This window comes from Enhydra lutris, unplaced genomic scaffold, assembly GCF_002288905.1.
Source record: "Enhydra lutris kenyoni isolate GAN:26980312 unplaced genomic scaffold, ASM228890v2 scaffoldscaffold8, whole genome shotgun sequence".
NCBI lineage: Eukaryota > Metazoa > Chordata > Mammalia > Carnivora > Mustelidae > Enhydra > Enhydra lutris.
In genome coordinates this window covers 41,317,291-41,338,158 of record NW_019154092.1, presented here as the reverse complement: position 1 = coordinate 41,338,158, position 20,868 = coordinate 41,317,291, and the positions used below count along the sequence as shown (strand labels likewise).

At 50.9% G+C, this 20,868-nt stretch overlaps 1 protein-coding gene across 2 annotated transcripts in view; it reads right to left on the bottom strand.

The window, feature by feature from the left end:
- The window catches only part of LOC111142581 (cap binding complex dependent translation initiation factor), a 210,050-nt gene that overhangs the window by 170,425 nt on the left and 18,757 nt on the right, over positions 1-20,868 (bottom strand). For both annotated transcript variants that reach the window (XM_022495869.1, XM_022495870.1), the window contains exons 3-4: positions 5,595-5,668; positions 4,289-4,393 (exon numbers count right to left, since the gene is read on the bottom strand). In XM_022495869.1, the coding sequence (XP_022351577.1) occupies positions 4,289-4,393; positions 5,595-5,668 (179 nt within the window). The remainder of the gene's footprint in view (positions 1-4,288; positions 4,394-5,594; positions 5,669-20,868) is intronic.

Below are 20,868 nucleotides of genomic sequence, written 5' to 3'. Positions count from 1 at the left end.
GCTTCTCCGTGCCTCCTAGTTCCCGCAATCTGTCGAAGTGAGGATAATAATGCTCCCGCCTCCATAGGTTGGGTGAGTTTTAAATGACGTGAGGCGAACACTTGGAACGGTGCCCAGGACGGATTAGTGACCACTGTTCTCATTGTTATTATTAGGGACCCAGGCACCCTGAGGGCTGTCCGGTGTGATAGCCACAGAATTTTCCAGCTGCAGAATTAATGCAACTCTCAAATTTCAGAGCATGTATTTGTTCAATATTTACCGAGTGTCTGTTTTTCTGGCCCTGTCAACTTCCCTTGGAGTCATGGAAAAGAAATCTGGTGTAGTTCCTGCCCTCCACAACTCACAGCTCTTCGGAAACACACACTCAACTCATCTGACAGGGCAGAGCCCCATCACCAGTAGGGGGCAGCATGTGATAAGCATCTTGAAAGCCTTACAGACAGAGGAGCCCAGTGGGGGCATATCCCAGAAAGGCTTGGGTGGAAGAGGGTAGGAGGACATGATCTACGCCCCTCATTCAACAAGTGTTTCTGTGTGGGCTCCGGCTCGGGTTGGGCCCCAGTGTAAAGAGTGCATAGACTGGGCCTCTCAGGGCAACAGAGGGCAGTACGGGAACCACGAGGAATGCTGCCCAGACCGTCCAGAGGCATCCAGAATGGTCTGGGGCAGAGGGAGGGAGGCAGGTCCTAAGCTGGCCAAGCAGAGAACGCGGGAGAATGTCCTGGGCAGAGGGCGGCAAGGCAGTGGCCTGGAGCAAAGCCCAAGTATGGGATGTCCACGTTCCTGTCAGCGGAGTGTGGCGGATGGGGGTGGGTAAGGGGGCAAGATGGTGCTAAGAGGGCTGGGGCCTGAAGGACAGCTCGGTTCTGGGAGGTGGATCTGGGGTGGGAGGGGTGTAAGGAAGGTGTGAGGGGCACGTCACCCCGACTGCAGCCTCCTGATGCCCTGGGCTGCAAGCAGACAGGGAGGTGGAAAGAGGTCTGGAAACATCCGGCTACCTTCTCACTACAGGCTGGCCGGTGGAGGTACCGATGGCTTGCCTCTGTATTTCATACACAGCGTGGCAGTGGGAGGGAGGAAGTTGGGGACCATTGGCTGACTGCAATGGCTGACACCCTCTCCCCCAGGTCATGTGTGCCACCCCCCACCTCTGGACTCCCAGCTGCCCCAGGCTCCAAGCACACGCTAGACACCAGCTTGGCTCAGCACAGGCGCGGTCTTTCATCCTCACCTCAGTGGCCCCTGGGGGCAGAAGGGGACCCTGTGCAAGGTAGGGCTGCTGTCCCCTTAGACCCATCCTCTCTGGGGTTCGGAACTCCCCGGAGGGACTGCAGGTTCGGAGGGCAGAAGGTTGCCACAGACCAGCTGAGTCACCGCTGCCAACAGGGTTTCCAAGGCAACAGCCTTCTCTGATTTCTGTCCCTCCATGGAAACATGGTCTGCAGGAAGCCTTGGCAACCAACCTTGGTCCCCTGCTTCTGAGGGACGCTGCAGTGGCTGGGCATGTGGCATCTGTCCCCAGTATGGCTGGCCTCTAAGGGCGACACAGTTCCTGCCACAAGGTGGCCACTGGACGTTAGACTCAGGGTCCCCGACCCCTCGGGGCCCAGGTCTCACCTCTGCTCTATCCCATTCTAATAGGGCACCTCCATGCTAAAGGCCACCTCTACTCTCTACCCAAGCAAAAATGCTCTAGGGAGTTCTTATGGAACCCACACGGGGGGACAATGGAAAAAGGAGCCGTTGTGAGAGCCTGGGGTCCCCTGGGAGAGTACAGGCAAGTGATGGGTCTCTCCCCAGAAAAATTTCCACAAGCACATGAGTTTGCATGGAATTTTAAGGGGCTTAAGCTGCTTTGCAGATACTCTGGTGTGGTGACCTGGGCACTGGATGGCATCAGAAGGCCTTAAATCATGGCTTGTCTACTTGGGCAAGTTAGTCTGACTCTCTGAGCTACATTTCTCTCATATCTGGAATAGGGACAAAAGCATCTCCCTCCCCAGGCTGTTGCTCATGACCCTGGTGAGACCAGAGTGGTCAGAGAAGGGGTGCCTGCTAGGGTGGGGTGGGGAGCAGGTGAGAGGCAGTTACGTTTAACATAACCAATAATCTCAGTTATGTTCAGATCTGCAGTGACAGGAGCCAGGAGTGGACAGGAAGGTATTGGAAGGAAAAGTAAAAGTCATCAGCATAATAAAAAAAAAAAAAAAAGAGAACAACCAGTGTTGGCAAAGATGTGGAAAAATCAGAAGCCCTGAGTATTGCTGGTGGGAAAATATACAGCCTCAGTGGAAAATCGTTTGGCAGTTCCTCACAAACTTAAAACAAGGAATTACTATGTGTGGTATTGTGATTTATAGAAGATATATTTGGTCTTCTTCCCCAGTCCTGGTACAGAGCTCCTAAAATCCTTGGAATTCCTTAAGCCAAGACAGAGATAATGGTGTTTTTTGTTATGTTAATGTGACGGCTCTCGAGAAAACACTTAGGGAACCTAAGGGAGGGGCCTATTTGACAGGGGACCTAACTTTGTGATTTCCAGTCCTAACTCTGACTTCCAGGGAGGGGAGAGGGGCTGGAGGTGTAATCAATGGCGAATGGCCAGTGATTCGATCAGTCATGACTGTGTAATGAAGTCCCCCAAAAAGCCCCAAAGGAGAGGCTTTGGAGGGCCTCGGGGAGGAGCTCACGCAGGGATTCTGGGAGACTGGCACTCTGGACAGGGCACGAAGCTTGGCAGCTTTCCCCATCCCTCTCCTATGCATCTCTTCCATCTGGCTGTTCCTGAGTTATATGCCTTCATATCAACCAGTCATCTAGTGAGTACAGTGTTTTCCCAACTCCCGTGCCCCCACGCCCCAGCAAATCCATAGAAGCCAGGGAGGGGGTCGCTGGACCCCCAACCTAGAGTCAGAGATCTGAAGCACAGGTGACAGCCTGGCCTTTTGACTAGCATCTGCAATGGGGGAAAGGGACAGTATGTAGGACTGAGCTCTCAACCTAAGCTTGTGGGGTCTGATGGTGTTTCAAGGTAGACTGGGTTAGCATTGAGCCAAATTGTGGACACTCAGCTGGTATCAGAAAACTGCTTGGTGGTGTTGGGGAAAAAAACACACACACGACAAAACTGGTGTCAGAATTGGACCACGTGACTCAGCAATTTCATCCCCAGGCCCATACCCAAAAGAACTGAAAACAGGGACTGAAACAAGTACTTGGACACAAAGGTTCATGGCCGAATCTTTCACAATAGCCAGGACATGGAGAGAACACAAATCCCCATTAGCAGATGAATGGACAAACAGGGACAGAGACACGGGATGGAATATTATGCAGCCATGAAAATGAACAAAGGGCTGATAGATGCTCCATAATGTGGATGAACCTCAAAAAATTATGCTGAGGGAAAGAAACCTGAGTGCAAAGACCTCATATGATCCCATTTCTAGAAACTTCTAGAAGAGGTAAATTCACAGAAACAGAAAGCACACTGGTGGTCACCAGGTGTAAGAGAGGGCTGGGGCATAACTGCTTAGCAGATTTGATTCTATTCTGGGGTGTTGAAAATGTTCTGAAACTACAGGGAGGTGGTAGTTATTCCATATTATGAAAATACGAAACAAAATGAAACTGGACACTTTAAAATGGTGAATGCATTGTTATGGGAATTCTAAATGAATAACAATTAATTTTTTAAAAAAGAAAGGGCAAAAAAACAAAACAAAACAAAAACCCCATCTGTCTTATTCCCCTGGGTCAGTCACATTGCTGTCCTGAGGTGAGCCCAGGCCCGGACGTATCATTAAGAGAAGAAGCAACAGTGATACATGATAAAAGCAGAGGATGGGACACCAGAGTGGTTCTCAAAGTGGGGGTCCCTGGTCCAGCGGGACCAGCATCCCCTGGGAACTTGTTAGGAATGCCCATTCTCGGGCCCCACCCCAGACCTCCCGAATCAGAGTTCAGGATGTTCTGGCTGTTTTAACAAGTTTCCCAGTGGCCCCGATCAAAACTGTGACCCACTGCACTCGACTGCCGACAAGCAGAGCCGCGGTGGTCAGGAAGAGGAGCGGGTGGTGCGGGTGGAGGAGGCTGGACAGGGAAGGGTGGAGAGAGGCCAGTGAGTCTGCGGTTCTAGGCAGAGAGCCTCTCTGGACATCAGCCACCTGTGTGTCCCCAGTGCAGCAGAGATGTCTGTCTGCCCACCCAGGGAAAGGCCCCTGTTGACCCCCGGATGGCTGCAACCCCTCCCACCCCTGTGTAAGAGCCCCTGGTCACCGCTTACCCTTCCCGGTCGATATGCGGCAGGGGCTGCTTGGGCGTATGTCTCAGCTTCCGGTGGAACTGGGTGAAGTCTAGCTTTTCGGGCTGCAGGTCCCAGGTGGCACCACTGGAGGATGAGAAAAGGTAAGGAAGGGAGGTAAGTGGGCGACCAGCCCAGTTACTGATGGGCACCAGACAAGTAGGCACAAGCCTGGCAGGGAATGTCCTCACAAAGAGGGGGGCAGGGCGGGGAGGGCATCCACCAGCCAAGGGCAGGGTTGACAGAGACCACTCACTCAGAATGAGGCCTGTGGTGTCAGCTCTGCTCACAGACATGGGGGCAGGAGGCTGCGTGCCAAGCCCTCACCTCTCTTCAACCTCGCTATGCCATAATGTGTGCCGGTAAAACACAAGTGTCGGTCTGCGGCCTATCCTACAGTGAGTGGTCCCTCTAAAACACTCCAGAGTTTGCTTTCACATCTACATGTGAGGAAGGCTGGAGAGAAAGGAGGCCAAAAGAAGCTTCTGACAGAAGCTCAAAATGGCGGCAAGGCGGCTCTGAGGAGATAAGGCAAGTGCCAGGAGGCCAGGTGCCATCAGCCCCAGTCCCAGGAGACCATGGTGCTTCCATTCTGTGCAAACTGGAGTCTGAGCCAGGGATAGGCCTGAAGCATGCCCAGTGTTGGCCAGCTCCAAGCCAGCGGCAGAGTGGAGCTAAAGGGTAACTACCATCCACAGTCTGAAGCCATCCCTCCCCAGAGGAATGAACATATGGTATGTACCCACTAGCAAACCTTTCAAGGGCACCGTCCCCACATACTGAGGTAGTCCTGGCCAATACCTGTTCTTCCAACTTGGTCTATCAGGAACCTTCCAGAGTCTGAACTACTGAAAGCCCTTCCCTCCTCCGGACCTCCCTGCAGCCATAGCCTCCATCGTCTGCTATATACCATTTTCCTTTGCTCTTCCAACCACCAGTCCACCCCTCTGTCTTCTCTCCCTCTTCCCTGTGGTTGAACTATTAGCATCTGTCTTCTCTTCCCCCTCAACCCTCTCTCAGCCTCCCTTTCCTTCTCTTTCACTCTTTCCCTTGGATTTCTCCTTTCCCCTCATTTGCCTTCCTTCGATCTCCATTCTCTCTCTCTGACTTCCTTCCTCAGTGGTCTCATCCTTTCTACTTCACCCCCTCTTTGTTTCTCTCTACTTCTTGATCAGTGAACGCTCAACATTTACTCAACTTCCAAAGACCCCATGGGGCTTCTATAAGGACAAGAAGCTGGCATCCCAGCCAGGGGCATACGCCACAGGCAAGAGGAAGGGGAGCTTACCTGAAGGAATCAAAGGTGTTGGCTGCCCAGATATCTGTGCCCAGCATGTCCAGAGAGTTGTCTTTGCTGCCATTCTGGAAAAGACGGGGGATGAAAAGGGTGGCGTCATTTCCTAGTTCAGGACACTGAGAACAAGTAGGCAAAGGCCCATTCACAGAGAGGGCTGCAGAGGACTTCCCTCTCCCGCCTCGGTTGGTCATTCTGGGCAGCCTGAGGGCTTGAGAGAGCCACTAGAGTGAGCATCCTGGCTGGTGCACCCCGTAAGAGTCACAAGGACCCCTGGTGTCCCCCCAGGCATAGGCCCTCACTTCGATGGTGTCTGACAACTGCGCAGGCATGTATAGGAATAGCGTGGGTCTCTGCTGCCCTCAGTCCATCACTCTCTACTCAAAGCTGCCACACTAATGAGCTGCTGCCACCATCGCCAGCCTGATAGCAGTGGCTTCTTCCCAGGCATGGAGATTCTGCAAAGCCAGACATGGCGGCAGGTCCATGTTGAGGGGCTGACTTCCTCTAGGGTTAAGCCCCCACTTCCCCAAACCAGGCAGCACAGAGAGGCCCCCATTGACCAAGGTTACACCAGCAATTAAATTCTCTAAGTCAACCCCCTCCAGTCTTTGTCCTCCAACGTCCCATATATGATCTATCCCGTAGACAGAAAGCACTTTATTCCATCCAGTCTCTACAATTTGACTTCTCTGCCCCTTGGCTAATGATCTCTCCAAGTTCTCTGGCAACTTGCCTTCACTCCTGATGTCATCCATCCCTCGTTACCCCTACAGTCCGCTCTCATCATCAATACTTCCACCTCCAGTACATCTGGGAGTGTGCACGCCTCAAGACCCAGAAGTCATGCCCAGGTACAAACACCAGTGAAATATGCACAGATGTTCCCCAGCAGCATGAAGCACAGAGCTACAGAACAGCCCTATGCATAATACATCCACGCTTACCGGAAGTTGACCAGACGCGTAAACTGCAGTATATTCACATACTAGAATATTACACGGCAGTGAGAATGAACAAATTAGAGCAACATACAACAGCAGAAGTCAATCCCCCAAAACACAAAGTAGAACAAAAGAACCCAGACACAAAAAAGTACCAACTCTATGACTTAATTTATATCAAGTTCAAGGATAGGCAAATTAACCTGAGAAGATAGAGTTTACATAGAAGCCGGGGGTAGGGTGGGGGCCATGGGGGAGCTGGTAATGTTCTGTTTCTCAATCTGGGTGCTGGTTATATAAATGTGTTCAGCTTGTGAAAACCCACTGAACCATACACATGTGATATGTGCAGATTTTCCATGTGTTTTAGGACCTCCTGGTTAGATTCCTGGTAGCATCCCCTGTCTTTATGACCAATCTCTCCCCAAACCTGCCACATCTCAGGTCCTTTAGCTCCAACACTGGACAAGCTTCTTTTGAGACCTTGCCATGAAGCTAGGCCTGGCCAGACACTGAAGACACAGAAGTGGAAAAGTCACAGGCCCTGACTGCAAAGAATGGTGTGTGATGACACACATGTAATAAAAAATTATAAGACAGTGTGATATGTACACTGATTCAAGGGGCCACAGTAGCACAGGCAAGTTTCCTGGGGACTCCCCTTGAACAGGGGATGCAAGTATTCATGAGGGTCATGCAAGCAGAGGGAAAAGCAGGGACAGAGTCATCCTCGTAAAGGGGTTGGCGTGTAGAAACAGTAGGACACACAGGGTATTCTAGATAACTTTAGGGGCTCTGTGGAGCACAGCAGCCTGGAGAGTGGCCAGGGATCCCAAGCCCTAGGTGAGTTGGTGATCTCCAACATGACCCACTCTGTCCTGGCCAGGACTTCCTAGAGGCCCCACAAGTGCGCCTCAGTGACTGCTGGGGTTGCATGGTGGCCCTCTCCAATTCGTATGTTGAAGTTCTAACCCCCAGTACCTCAGAATGTAACTCTATTTAGGAATAGGTGGTTGCAGATGGAATTAGTTAAGATGACATCACACGGGTGGGCCCTAACGCAGTATGCCTGGTCTCATTATAAAAAGAGGAAATTTGGACACAGAGACAGACACGCACAGAGGGAGGACTCCATGGGGAAACTGGAGTCATGCTGCCACAAGCCGAGGAACCACTGGGAGCTGGGAGAGAGGCCTGGACCAGATCCTTCCTTGGTGCCTTCACAGGGATCATGGCTCTGCCAACTCCCTGATTTCAGATTTCTGGACTCCAGAACTGTGGGATGACTACACCTTTCACTAGGTCGACCCAGTTTGGGGATCAGAAATGTAAAATCAAGCAGCCCTAGCAAACTAATATGGCAATCAACCATCCACCTGTCTACAAACGCCCTTTGTGAGGGTGGTCAGTCATGTCCCTTCCTCCCGCAGTTACCAGTTACCCCAACCCTGTGACCTTCTCCTGTCCTCACAGCCATGCCCAACACCTGAGGCCTAGGGTTTCCCAAAGCCTACAAACACACCAGCCTGGGTAGACAAGTCCAGACCCATGCTGGCTCAGGCTGGTTTCTGACTCCCAACATCCACCTCCCAAGGGGCCAGCCCCTGAAAAGTCCCACGTGCTATTTTCCCTGGTGGCCACTCCCCTGCAGACAGCGGCCAACGTCACCCCAGAGCCTGTTGAACAAAGCCCCTGTGGACTAGAAAAGAACCTGAAGTGGGCTCAGTAACCCCACCCCTACCTCTCCCAGCGACTGCAGACACCAGCATCTTGACAGAGAAGGCCCATGATGGGGGGGGGGGGGTTGGTTTTGTTTTGGATTCTTCTCATTTACTTCACATTGGCCAGAGCTGGTAAGCACGTTCTCCTCCCTTACTATACTGTACTCAGCATGCCCGACTCCCTGGCTCCTCACGTGGAAACCAGCCTAGTTTCCAGGGAGAGCAAGCAGTTTGCAGGTGCATTTCAGCCTTTAATCAATCAAAAGGAGAGGGAACACACTGGCCAGTGGAGAGGTTGAGTAGCCCAGCCTCCCAGCAGAGGGGCCCAAGCGCTGGGCTCCTCGCAGACACCGGCAGGAGACAATAAGGGGCTGTGGGGAAAAGGGAGAGCAGTAAACGGGGGAGAGGGGTGGCTGAGGGAACAAAGGGGAGTGGGCATGACCTCATACCTCATCAGTAAAATCAGGACTGGCCTCTCTTGGCGGCATCACCAGACAGAAGCCCTAGGTTCTAAGTGACAAAGCTTTCTCCTCCCTCCCCATGCCCTGAGAGCTCCTTCTCTTTCCACTGTGCCACAATCCTCTTGTCAATCAACCACATTTACTCGGGCCATAAGCCTCTCCGTATGGTGCCAGATGGCAGCTCTGTGCACCTGGATCCTTCCTACCCACACCTGTCTAGTCCTGTGGTCCCACGATCCCTTTCATTACTGATAGTGTCCTACCATTCCCATCTTGGTCCTCGCCTGTCCATCTCCTTCAAAGCTTGCCTCCTCCAGGAAGCTCATCTGACCTCCCAAACTGCAGTCACCATGCTCTGTCCTGAATGTACCACCCGTGGAGCTGAGGTGCGGCCACAGAGCTCACCTGTGGCAGTTTTCACTCCATCTGCTTGTAGAGACCCCTCTCTCGTTCTAGATCAGAGACACTGGCTGGCAGGCACCTCACTGGACCCCCATGGCTCTTTGCTCACTGCCTACAACGTGTCTGCTGAACTGACTTTCACCTCAGTAAACTTCGGTTGTCTTCCCTAAGCTTATGTTTTCCTCCTGCCACAGTGACCTTGCCTTGTGACCTCAGTGAAGTCTGGACTTGAGATTCTTTGTATTTAAGTAAAGTGGTCTCTGAGAGTGCAATGCTGTGTGCTCCAGATGGGTTTCTTCTGGCACACACGCTGCCGCCAAGCCCCTTCCCACCAGAGGCAGACATCGCTAATCAGTTCTGGCATCATTTATAGCCTTCCAATCAGCTGACTGCTAATGTTCCAGATCACCCCCCCCTCCTCCCTTCTTGAGTTGTTTCATCATCCTCCCCATCCCAACTCCTGGTGTCTGGCTTGCTTCAAATGCAACTCTGAAATTGCACATGGCTAGAGACACACAATCAACCCCCACAAGGAGACAGCTCCCAGGCCTCCTGAGATGTTATCTGGCATGTCCACAACACCCTTTCCAGGCCTCAAACCTCATAATCTAGGCGCATTTCACATTTTTTTTTTTTTTAAGTAGGCTGCATGCCCAACATGGGGCTTGAACTTGTGACCCTGAGATCAAGAGTCACACACTCTATTATCCTAGCCAGCCCCTGTGGGTAGTAGAGCATTTCAAATGCAAAGGTCAAAAAACAACAAAATCAAATAAATAAATTCTGCTTCTGAAGTATGTGTCTGAGACCTCACCCAGAGCGAAGTTCCTTGTCCTTCAGAGTAGCACACAAAGTCTCTTTCCCTGATCCCCTATGCTTTAAATACCCAACTGATGGCGCCTACAAATTCAGCTTAAGACCATTGCTTGTCAATGGTTCCCTTAGAAGAATATTAAATCTTGGGGTGCCTGGGTGGCTCAGTTAGTTAAGCATCTGACTTGTAATTTCAGCTGAGATGTCATGATGTCAGGTCATGAGATCGAGTCCTGGGTCAGGCTCCACGCTTGGCGGGGAGCCTGCTGGAGATTTTCTCCCTCCCTCTCCCTCTGCCCTTTCTCCAACTTGCACACACATTCTCTCTCTTTCAAATAAATTAATAAAAAAAAAAAGAATGGTACTCAAGGCAAGTTTATCCCCCCAAATTGTTTTCCTGCAGTAAAATGCAGATAACATAAAGTTTACCATCTTATCCATTTCCAAGTGCACAGTCCAGCGGCGTTAAGCACGTTCACGTGGTTGTGCAGTCCTCATTGCCATCGTTCTCCAGAACTCCTCTCACCCCGCAAAACTGGACCTCCAATCCCAATGGATGCTAGCTCCCCATCTCCCCTCTCCCGAACCCCACCCCCACCTTCCTACTTTCTGTCTCCATGATTTGTACCACTCTGATACCTCACCTGAATGGAATCACACGGGATTTGTCTTTTTGTGACCAGCTGACTTCACTTAGCATAATGTCCCTGAAGCCCATCCACGAGCCCAAGTAGGTTGTAAGCCCCTTGACTAGAGCACCTACCCTCTCTTCTTGGCCCTCCACAGTGGCCAAGCTAGGCATACAGTCTGCCTCCAATGCTGCCAACCGATTAAACAGATTCTACCTGCTGCTTTCGAGCCTAAATGACGGAGTCACAGACTGGGATGTCAAGATTGATCTACCAAACTAGGATTCAAGGCCACTGAAGAGTGAGGCACGAGGGCAGGAGAGAGAATGACTATGATAAAGGGATGGGAAGGTCATAGCCAGGAAAAGAATAATGTGGACAAGACCCCGGGGCTGTGCCACTTGGCAGCCCAGGAGGTGTGATGGCCCTGGGCAAGAAGGAGGGTCCTTGGGCCGCTGAGCTGGAGGTGCCAAGGGCTGTGGGCCAGCGGTTTGTCTGGTCTGTGCCAAATGGGACAGGAAGGTAAGCCCATTAACAGGTGAGAGGGCAAGCCTGGAGAAGCTCTTGATGGAAGTCTGGGTCCCAGGAGCTGACCTATTTATTGTCACTCTATTTGACACAATATGCACAGCATATAACATGAATCTGGACGTTTCCTCAGAGCTGTTGCAATGGAATATGACAGGCATATAATGATGCACACAACCAATTCTCAGCAGGGGCTGGGACTAGCCATTGCCTGGCACTTGGAAGCAAAATCAATCTCCACCAAATCAGCCCAGAGAGGGCAGAACCGCACCTGCTGAGCCTTCCTATGCTGTTTCTTGTCAGTGTTGAGGTAGCGGCCCCGGCCCTACCCAGAGGGGCCGGGCCTCACCGGGCGGAGCCGCAGCAAAAACCAGACCACCAGGAACCAAGAGCTTCACACGCCCATCCCCAGCGTCCCAGCCGTGCGCTGGCAACATCCAAGCTGACCGGGAGGCTTCAGATCCCATCTAAGCCCGTGAAGTGTCCAGATAGTCCCCCTTTCTTGAGTTCCAGACACCAATCCTCAAACTCACAACACCCCCAACCTACACGCCACCTGCCCCACAAAACCCTCTTACGACTGCAGATGGGTTCATCCGTCCGCCCAAGGAGCTTGTAGGTTACCTCGGGGCGGGGCCTTCCAGAGAGACCCACAGACAGGCAGAGAGCAGTCTGATTTCTGGAACCTCACACCTGCAGCCAGACCCACCTCACTCTCTAAATCACCCCTTACACTGAGGAGCCACGTGAGCGGCGAGGACAAGCAGAGGACAGAGCAGAGGGTGACCGGGGCCTGGCTTGTTCCCAGGCCCTCCCTGCACTCTCAAGCCTCGGCTTCCCCGGTGCACTAGTAATGCGTGGTGTCAGTGGGAAGGGCTCTGATGTCACACTGTGCTGCCCAAGATACAGGATTCTATTCCTCTTTGGACCACTGTGCTTTTCCTGGACTCAGAGAAACAAAGGTCCTACCTGTCCCCCGTCTTTGTCTCTGACAGGAACCAGCTCGAGACCCCTCCTCTCTGCCTCTCGGCAGTGTCCTTAAAGCTTGTGCCCCAGGAGCCCACAGCACGTCCAGCGCTTCCCGACTCTGACTGCATGGCTTCCCGGTGGTGTTCTAGAAACACAAGCCCACTGGGTCTCAGATGTCAGTATGCATCAGAGTCATGTAGAGAGAGGAGCAGTGCTAGGTTAAATTGAGTGCAGCTGGGGTGGTCCACGAAACACACTTTTAGAAACACTGGAGATTAGAAGGGTTTTGTGGGCCACAGAAAAAAAAAAAAAAAGGTTCCCTCATCAAACATTTGGGATACACTGAGTTAAAAGATTGTTAAATAAATCACTTTATTGCAAAACTACTCAGTGCTTTTATCGGCCTTGGATGGATGTTGACCCTTCAAGTAGGTAGCCATATAGTACGCAGTATTCCCCAAATTCCTTTGGCCGAAAACCACCCCATTCTGCCTCTTTATTCCACAGAGCAATTTTTTTTTTTTTTTTCAGGACCAGGTTCCACAGAACCTACTTTGGGGAACAGTCTTCTAATATTCTTCCCTAGTGATTCTTCAGCCTCTCAACTGGGAACTCTGGCTTCAATTTTGTTGCATCCCTCTGCCCACTTACCCCTCATCCTAGCTGTGGGACCCAGCTTCATTCATTAAATACTTTTGAGCAAGAATCCGGGGTGTCCAGGCACTGAGAGCCCCCCACAAAACCGCACAGGCTTCCTCAAGAACGTCTCCCAGTTTGCCATTCCTGTGGCCGCGGCTTTTCTCTGAGACCCATCCCTGCCCCAGCCCAGGGGCTCGGCCAGCCCCTGCCCACCCCAGGTTGCTGCAAGGCTGAGGTTTGGAGAAGCCTAATCAGAAGCAACCACCCTTTTCAGTGGATGGTTTTTAGCACTTAAATGCCGCCGAATCCTTCACAACAGTCCCTTTCCCTGGCAATTAGGGGGCCTCATGCCAGGGTGAACCGTGCTGCTCTCAGAACAGAGCACAAAGAGATAATGAGCACTTTAAACCCTGTGGAAAAGAAAAGGAAACAGCTTTCCCGTGGGCAGGGAGGCTGGAGCCACCTCTGAGGGGCCCACAGGTGTGCACGGCTCCCCCCAGCTCAGGCAGGGCCGAGCAGTTGTGGCGGGGAGCCTGGACGCTGGACGATGACAACAGCAAAGGCACTGAGGCAGCACTGGCCAAACACCGGCCATCCTCTGAGCATTTCAACCTGGTGACAACCTTAGGAAGCCCCATTTCACGGATGAGAAAACGAAGGCTCATAGAACTTGCCTGTGTTCAGAGAGCTAGTTCCCAGGAGGGGAATGTAGACAGCATGGCTCGGAGTTTATGCTCTTACCGGTGGCACCGTGCAGTTCCGTGGCACCATGCAGTTCCATGACCCGAATAAACTGTGACCTCATGGCAGATGGCTGTAAGGCAGTAAGGTATCCATCCCCCACAGACAGCTGGGTTCTCCGAGTCCATCTCTGCCCACGACTGGGAAGGCAGTGCGGGCGGAGGGAGTAAACCGCCAGCAGTGAAGTAAAGAGGGAATCTGGGGGTGTGAGCCAGGCTGTGTAAAGATGGTGGGGGGCACAGGGCTCTGTGTCTGAGTGAATGAAACTTGGTGGGAGTGAATCACTGTACGCTAGAAAAACGTGCTAAGTCAGGAGCAGTGGGAAAATAAACACTCCTCTTTGCTGTATTAGTGCACAACCACGGAGTGGTTTTTGCTTGTGCATGTGTGTGTGTATGTAGGTGTCGACAATTTCTGGCTATGAGGGTTTAGAGACTAAGCAGAACTTGACTGAATCAGATACCCGGCAGGAGTAGGACTACCCGCATTGCCAGGAGGGTCGCAGGTGAAGCTCCAGCTAGAGGAAGCTGGGACATGTTGGTCTGGACTTCCCCAGTATCCCTGCTATTTGTCCGCTCTGCCAGGGGACACAGAGGCAGGGGTGGCCAGCCTTTGGTCTTGGCCTCCCACAGCTGACAGTCCAGTAGGGGAGCAGCTGTGTATGCACAGCCTGGTTCTGGACACCCTCAGAAGGCTCACTATCCCAGTCCATCTCCCTTCTCAGTGTAGAATGTTCTTCCACAGATTCTGTGCATCATGAGGGCCAACAGCAAGCCTGACCCTCACATGGGTCCCCTTACTTCAGGGACACGGGTTCCTGGAGTGGCTGACGGGGAGGGTCATCCTTGTAGACAACAGATGTAACTTCTCTCCTTCCTCTCCAAGGACCCTGCCCCAACTCCCCTGCCTTAGCCCTGATCTATTACCCACAGAAGTGGACTAGCATAGTCCTAGTCCTGAGGCTATCATCCCTGCCCTCAAAGGTCTCACCACCCAACCAGAAGTCACAGAAACAAAAAGAACAATGGAAGATGGCATGTGGTCAAGCAGCACATGACACGATGCCTGCCACCTCTGCTGCTGGCTTTGGGGGCGAGACCAGAGGGCTTCTAAGACTCCAGGAAAACTTTGGGCGAGTAGCAACATGGTTTGGACTCAAAGTGGGGAAAGGAGGACTCCAGGCCTGCAAGCTGCACCCTGGAGGGCTCAGAAGAGTCACTCGGCTCCTTGGACCTGTGCTGCCCCCTCTGCACCATGAGCCTTTGAACGGGACCAGGGACTCCCCACTTGGGATGGGTAGAGTAGGTGCACCATAAGAGACACTGGGACCAAAGGCCCCTAAAGGCATCTCCCAGACCTAAGCAGGGCTTTCCTATAGGTCAGGTCTCAAACTCCCCTGAGGCTCCAATTAAACCTGAATCTGACAAACAGTCCTGTCCTAGTAACTCCATGTGTGAGTGTGAGTGTGTGTGCGCGCGCGTTTATGCATGTGTGTGTTCAGCACCAAGGACAGAATCCCACATGCTGGTGGGAAAGACAATGATAGACCCCCCCTCCCCCAATATTTTAATGCCCCTACAATAGAAGGATCTTTGAGGCAGGGGAATGGCAGAACAAAGACCAGCATAGAGGGCCTCCTGGTGGCACCAGAACGGAGTTCAGGAGCAGGAAAGGGCATTCCTTTCATTCTGGAACTTTCTCATCTATACATTCATTCTGTCCCTTCCCTCTTTACTAGACCCCACTGTCTTTGAGTTTAAAACCCAAAGGGAGATGTAGGCGATAATGACTGAAGCCTGTGACCAAGTATACTTCTCTGAATCCAATCCATTCTCCCCACTCTCTTTGGCTAACTAACTTTGTGCTTTCAGATTTAAAAGGCCACGTTACTTGAACTTGTCCTGGTCTGGGCCCCATGACAGGGCCCTTCTGGCTGGCTTCCTATTCAGCATCTGCTAAAATAATGGGGGGCCGTTCAGGTGTTCTCAGTTGTCCACACTGTCCCATGCCCCTCTGCAGGGAAAGGACCCCAACCTCCAAGGCTCCCCACTAGGCCTTCTTGAAGCTCCCCAAGCTCCAGGGATATTCCCTACCTGTCAGCCCCAGACTCAGAACCACAGAAGACCAGAGAGGAAAGGAACTGAGAGTTCATCGGGTCCAAGAGGTGACCCGGGGCTTCTACAGAGGTGTTGCCAGAGCAATGAGGTAGATAGAATGGGAGAGACAGCAGATGGGCTATTCCTTCCTCTACCTCATCAAGCAGTTTTGTCCCTTTTCTTTTCCTTATGGGATTTTGCAGAAAGATTCTGATGAAACAAAATGTTCTGTTCTTTAAAAAAGTTTACTTTTATTTTAGAGAATTGTAGATTCACATCCTGCTCTAAGAAATAACACAGAGACACCCTGTACGCTTTACTCAGTTTCCCCCATGGGGACACTGGTAAAAGTACAGCTCAATAGTAAAGTCAGGATATTGATGTTGATACGGTCAAGATGCAGAACATTTCCATCAGCACAAGGTTCCCACCTGATGCCCTTTTGTCACCAACCCACTTCATTCTGCCCCTCCCTTCTCTAATCCTTGAACTGCTCACCTAGTCCCCATTCCTATCCTCTTGTCATTTCAGGAATGTTATATATACGGAATCAGAGTACGTAGCTTTGGGGGATTGGCTTTTTTTACTCGGCATAATTCCCTGGGGATTCACACAGGTTCCTGCATGTGTCACCAGCTGATTCTTTTTACTGTTGATCGCCACAGCTTGTTCCAACTGTTCACCTGTTGAAGGACAGCTGGGTGGTTTCCAGTTTGGGGCTTTATGAATAAAGCTGCTATAAACATTTGAGTACAGGTTTGTGTGTGAACATAAGTTTTCATTTCTCTGGGATAAACACCCGGGAGTGAAACTGCTGGATCAGATGGTATTTGCAGGTTTAGTCTTTTAAGAAACTGCCAAATTGTTTTCCAGAATGGCAGAACCACTTTACACTCCTACCAGCTAAGTATGAGTGATCCAGTGGCTCTGTATCTTCACCAGTACTCGGTGTTGTCACTATTTTTTTTATTAGCTATTTTGATAGGTGTGAAATCTCTCACTGTGGCTTTAATTTGCATTTCCCTTACAGCTAATGATGTGGCACATCTTTTTTTTTTTTTTTTTTTTTTTTTTTTTTGCGGGCTTATTTGCCATCTGTACATCCTCTTTCTACAGGGAAAAAATGTCTCTTCATATCTTTTGTCCATTTTCTAACTGCGCTGTTTCACATGCTGAGTCTGGGGAATTCTTTATATATTCTGGATACTAGTCCTTCTGCCAGATATGTGTTTTACAAAATTTTCTCCCTCTCTGTAATTTGTCTCTTCAACCTCTAAACAGGGGTTTTTCCAGAGCAAAGTTTTTAATGTTGATGAAGTTCAAATTCTCATCTCAGTGTTGACATCTAGTGATTGTCTTTTTTTCCATATGAAATATTTCTGGTTCTTAGTAAGACATATGTTTTTTTATTGCAATGAGGGCACTTCCATGTTATGTTATGAGACACTGAATCATATTAAGTCTTCTGTGTTACCTGGCTGTTTGTGATAACACTGTGGCAGGGAAAGGCGGGGGGCACAGCCTCAGTATTGGGGTGCACTTGTTACTGCTCCATGGAGGCGAGAGTTCCAGGACTCTACAGAGTCCCCAGTGTACCCTGCCATGGGGGTGGTCTCATTACCACTTGGCAATACTGGAAGTCTCATCTTCCTGTTAGAACTTCCTCTGACACAACCCAGCAGGGAGAGAAGGGGTGCCTCAGTACTGCTGAGTGGGGGTGGAAGTCCAGGCCCCCACAGGTCTCCAATAATACAATGCGGTGGCCAGGGGCCCTTCTTATGAGCTGGCAGGGATGAAGGGCTCAGCTTCCTGCCTGGCCTTCTCTGACACCACCCCAGTAGGGGTAGGAGGGCTTATAGAACTCTCTGAGAGGGGCAGTCTAGACTCTCAGTGGGTTTTGCTGGTGTGGGTGAGGGTGGACCCACACTTTGTTCTGTGCTATTTGGCTGGATTAGAGCAATCATTGTCTAAAACTTTTCTATCTTGATAGGTTGCCCTTTGCCTGGACCTTTGCTTACAGAGATCACACTTTTATTGGGACTTTAAAAATCTGTGTCCCCTGCCATGTTCTGGTTACCTCTTTCTTTGGCCCTAAGTCTGGGATGTTAGAGGTAAAAAGGAAACCCAGGAAAATCATGACTCTGTCCTTGCTCGGGTCCCCCAAACCCTAGCTGGTCTGCCTTCTTATCTCTACCTTTCAGAATCTTATGTCTGTTTTATACAGAATGACCAGGATTTTAGTTTTCCTTAGCAGAAGGAATATAAAAAAGAACATCTACTCCATCTTCCCCAAAGCAGAAATCTAGGTCTGTATTTTTAACAAAATATTTTGATGGCCTTATGTCTAGATCATCTCCTTTTTCAGAGGGAAACAGGTTACTGCAAGACAATGTGTCTCACCCATGATCAAATAGTCAGTCAGAGGTAAGGGGGTTAGAACTCATGTCTCCTTGCTCTCAGTCCAGTGCTGTTACCATGACAGCACGGTGCCTCCTTCCTCTTGCTGTGCATCTGACCTCCTCTGCCCTCTGCAAGGTCCCCCACAGGCACCAGCCCCTCTCCTGCCTGTAATCTCATGCTGCTCTGGACTGTTGCTTTCCCACTAGAGAAAGTCTTATTTCTCTAAGCAGACTCCAGGTTCTCTGAGGATAGAGACCAGGCCACATGGCTCATGAAACTGACAGCGGAGGCTCAGTGGATGGCTGCTGACTGTTTCCCTAACAAGTCAACCACTGATACTGTTACAAATGTGGTAGCCTGGTTCCTTCAAGTGAGCTGGAGTCAGAAGGCACCTGGAGGACAGGGATAGGTGGTACCTTCTGGAAAATAGAGGCTTACATGCTGGGAACACCAGAGTCTGCAGAATCAGATCATGCCAGCAGGACTGTGTTCGGTTCAGGGAGGAGTGGGTGGAATCATAGTCCATAGTTGCAGTGCTCCTAGGAGGGTAACCCAGGATGGGACAGGACCCATGAACCATCAGGTCATGTCCCAGACATCTCAGCACTTCAGTGTAAGTGTCTGTCTTCTCCTCTCTAACCTTTGTGTAAACAGAGACAGCGCCCATCACCTTTGGCATCCCATTTCCCAGCAAGCTGCCCTCTGTGATGACGTGCTGATTAAATCGAGGTGTGAAAAAACAGATAAATAGAGGAACGAACTTGTTCCTTGAACCTGCACTTGTTTCCAGGAATGAGGATATTTAGCTTAAAACACAGACTCTCCACACTGGACTGCCATGGGAGAGCGAACAGCCATGGAGCTGCCCAACAACATTCTGAGCTGCCTTTTGAAGGCGTGAACTCCCCATTACTGGAAATGTCCCACAGCTCAACAGCCACATGAGGGGGCTCCTGCACTGCAGGGTTGGGGGTTGGATCAGGTAGCCTCTGACCCTCTGGTCATCCTGAGAGCCCACAGTATTTTAGGGTAGAGACCTGCTTAGCTCTGGGTCTGATGTGGGAGGAAGAGGTCGGCCCCAGCTCCTGGTGAGCTGCTACCAGAGGTGGCGCATGTGATGGTCATTCTAGCCAGCCACCAGACAGTTCTGGCTTCCAGAATGCCGGGCACATAGTAGGATTATACTTTGTAGGGTGCTTACCCCTTATGGTTGGGTGGGCTCATGTGGGCAGTTCTGGGCCACAGGCTAAGAAAGGAAGTGATGTGTATTATATCTGGGTTGCAGTATTGACTTGCCAATGCAAGATCCTCCAGTGGTCCTTTTCCCTTTATCCTGGGGACTGGTGAGAAGGACAACTGCCCCATCAAGTTGGGTCCTGGATGAGTTGTTTAAAGTTACCAAGTTTCGGGGAACCTGGGTGGCTCAGTGGGTAAGCATCTGCCTTCGGCTCAGGTCATGATCCCAGAGTCCTGGGATCGAGCCCCGCATCAGGCTCTCTACTCGGTGGGAAGCCTGCTTCTCCCCTTTCCCCTCCCCCTGCTTATGTTCCCCCTCTCTCTCTCTCTCTCTGTCAAATAAATAAATAAAATCTTAAAAAAAAAAATAAAGTTACCAAGATTCAAGGCTGTTTGTTGCTGCAGCATGACCTGGGCTATCCTGACTGATACAAGGGGATGGACTTTACCTGGGTGGGGCAGCAGAGACCAGAGAAGATACACAAGGTGTAGGGATGGGGCTGCACAGCAGTTCTGGCATCTCAGCTTAGCACATAGACACCTCCGTGTCTGCTGCCCTCATTCCCACCACTCCTGTAACACCCAACACACACCACCCACTCCGGTGTACACCCTCCTGATGCCCTCACACTGCCATATAGCACCCAACTTCAAGCCTTGTGACTACGATTTCTTCTCTCTTCCCTTCCATCTGGTCAAGCATCTTAACCATTCCTGAGGGCACAGATAAGGCCCCATGTCCTGCAAGGCATCTCTCTACCCACAGAGATCAGCAGAAACACTCTGGAATGACCGCAGTGTCTGTGGTCAGGAGGCGTCTTTGGGACTTAACTGGGTGCCTTTAGCCTCTTCCATGTTAAGAAGCCTCTACTCCATAGAGCGGTGATGAGGCCAAAGGCTCCAGTTCCTCTGTGTCTGGCAAGCTCATAGCAGATACTCCATAAATACCGAATAAATAGAGAGAAGTGCCATGAACGTAATATTTCTTGAGTATCCACAGAGGCTGAGTAAAAATTCAGGTACTTCTACTAAGATATCATTTGTACTAATGAGATTAACCAATTCATAACCAAATACTATGATCACTGGAGGGCAACAAGATGACTGGCAGAAAACTCCTTTTGCCCTTTCCTTTTACCCTTCTACCCTTTTACCTTTTCCTGGGTCAGAGGTGAGCGTGTATTTGAGGCTCACCTCTGCCTACCACCTGCCGTCCCTTGGGTCAGGGTCAGTGTCGGCACCTAGAATGAACCTAGCTGCTGGTTAGCAAAGGTGTCAGGGAGGGTAAGGGAACAGTGGAGAAATCAGGAAAATCCAGACTTGCTGCTACTTTTAGCGGCTATCTATATCCCACTGGTCTTTTCTAGAGACCCAGAAAACAATGAAAGAGATTTCCAAAGAGGTTCAGAGAAGTCTATCATTTTGCAGTAAAGGCACTGAAACACGTGCCACACCTGGGTCAACATCTGATTCTCTGGACCCTTGACACAAGAATCTGCTCACTCCTTCCTGAGGCTTTGTTTGCTAGCAGACATCAGGATGGCACAGGGGAGTGCCCTCCTCTCATCATTTCAGGGAATGTGGGATCCCAGACCATCGGCTAGGACTCAAAGACATCACTTCTAACACATCCCCACCTTTCCCAGGCTCCGCAGGAAACTGCCCCATAAGAAGGTGTGCCCATTAGGG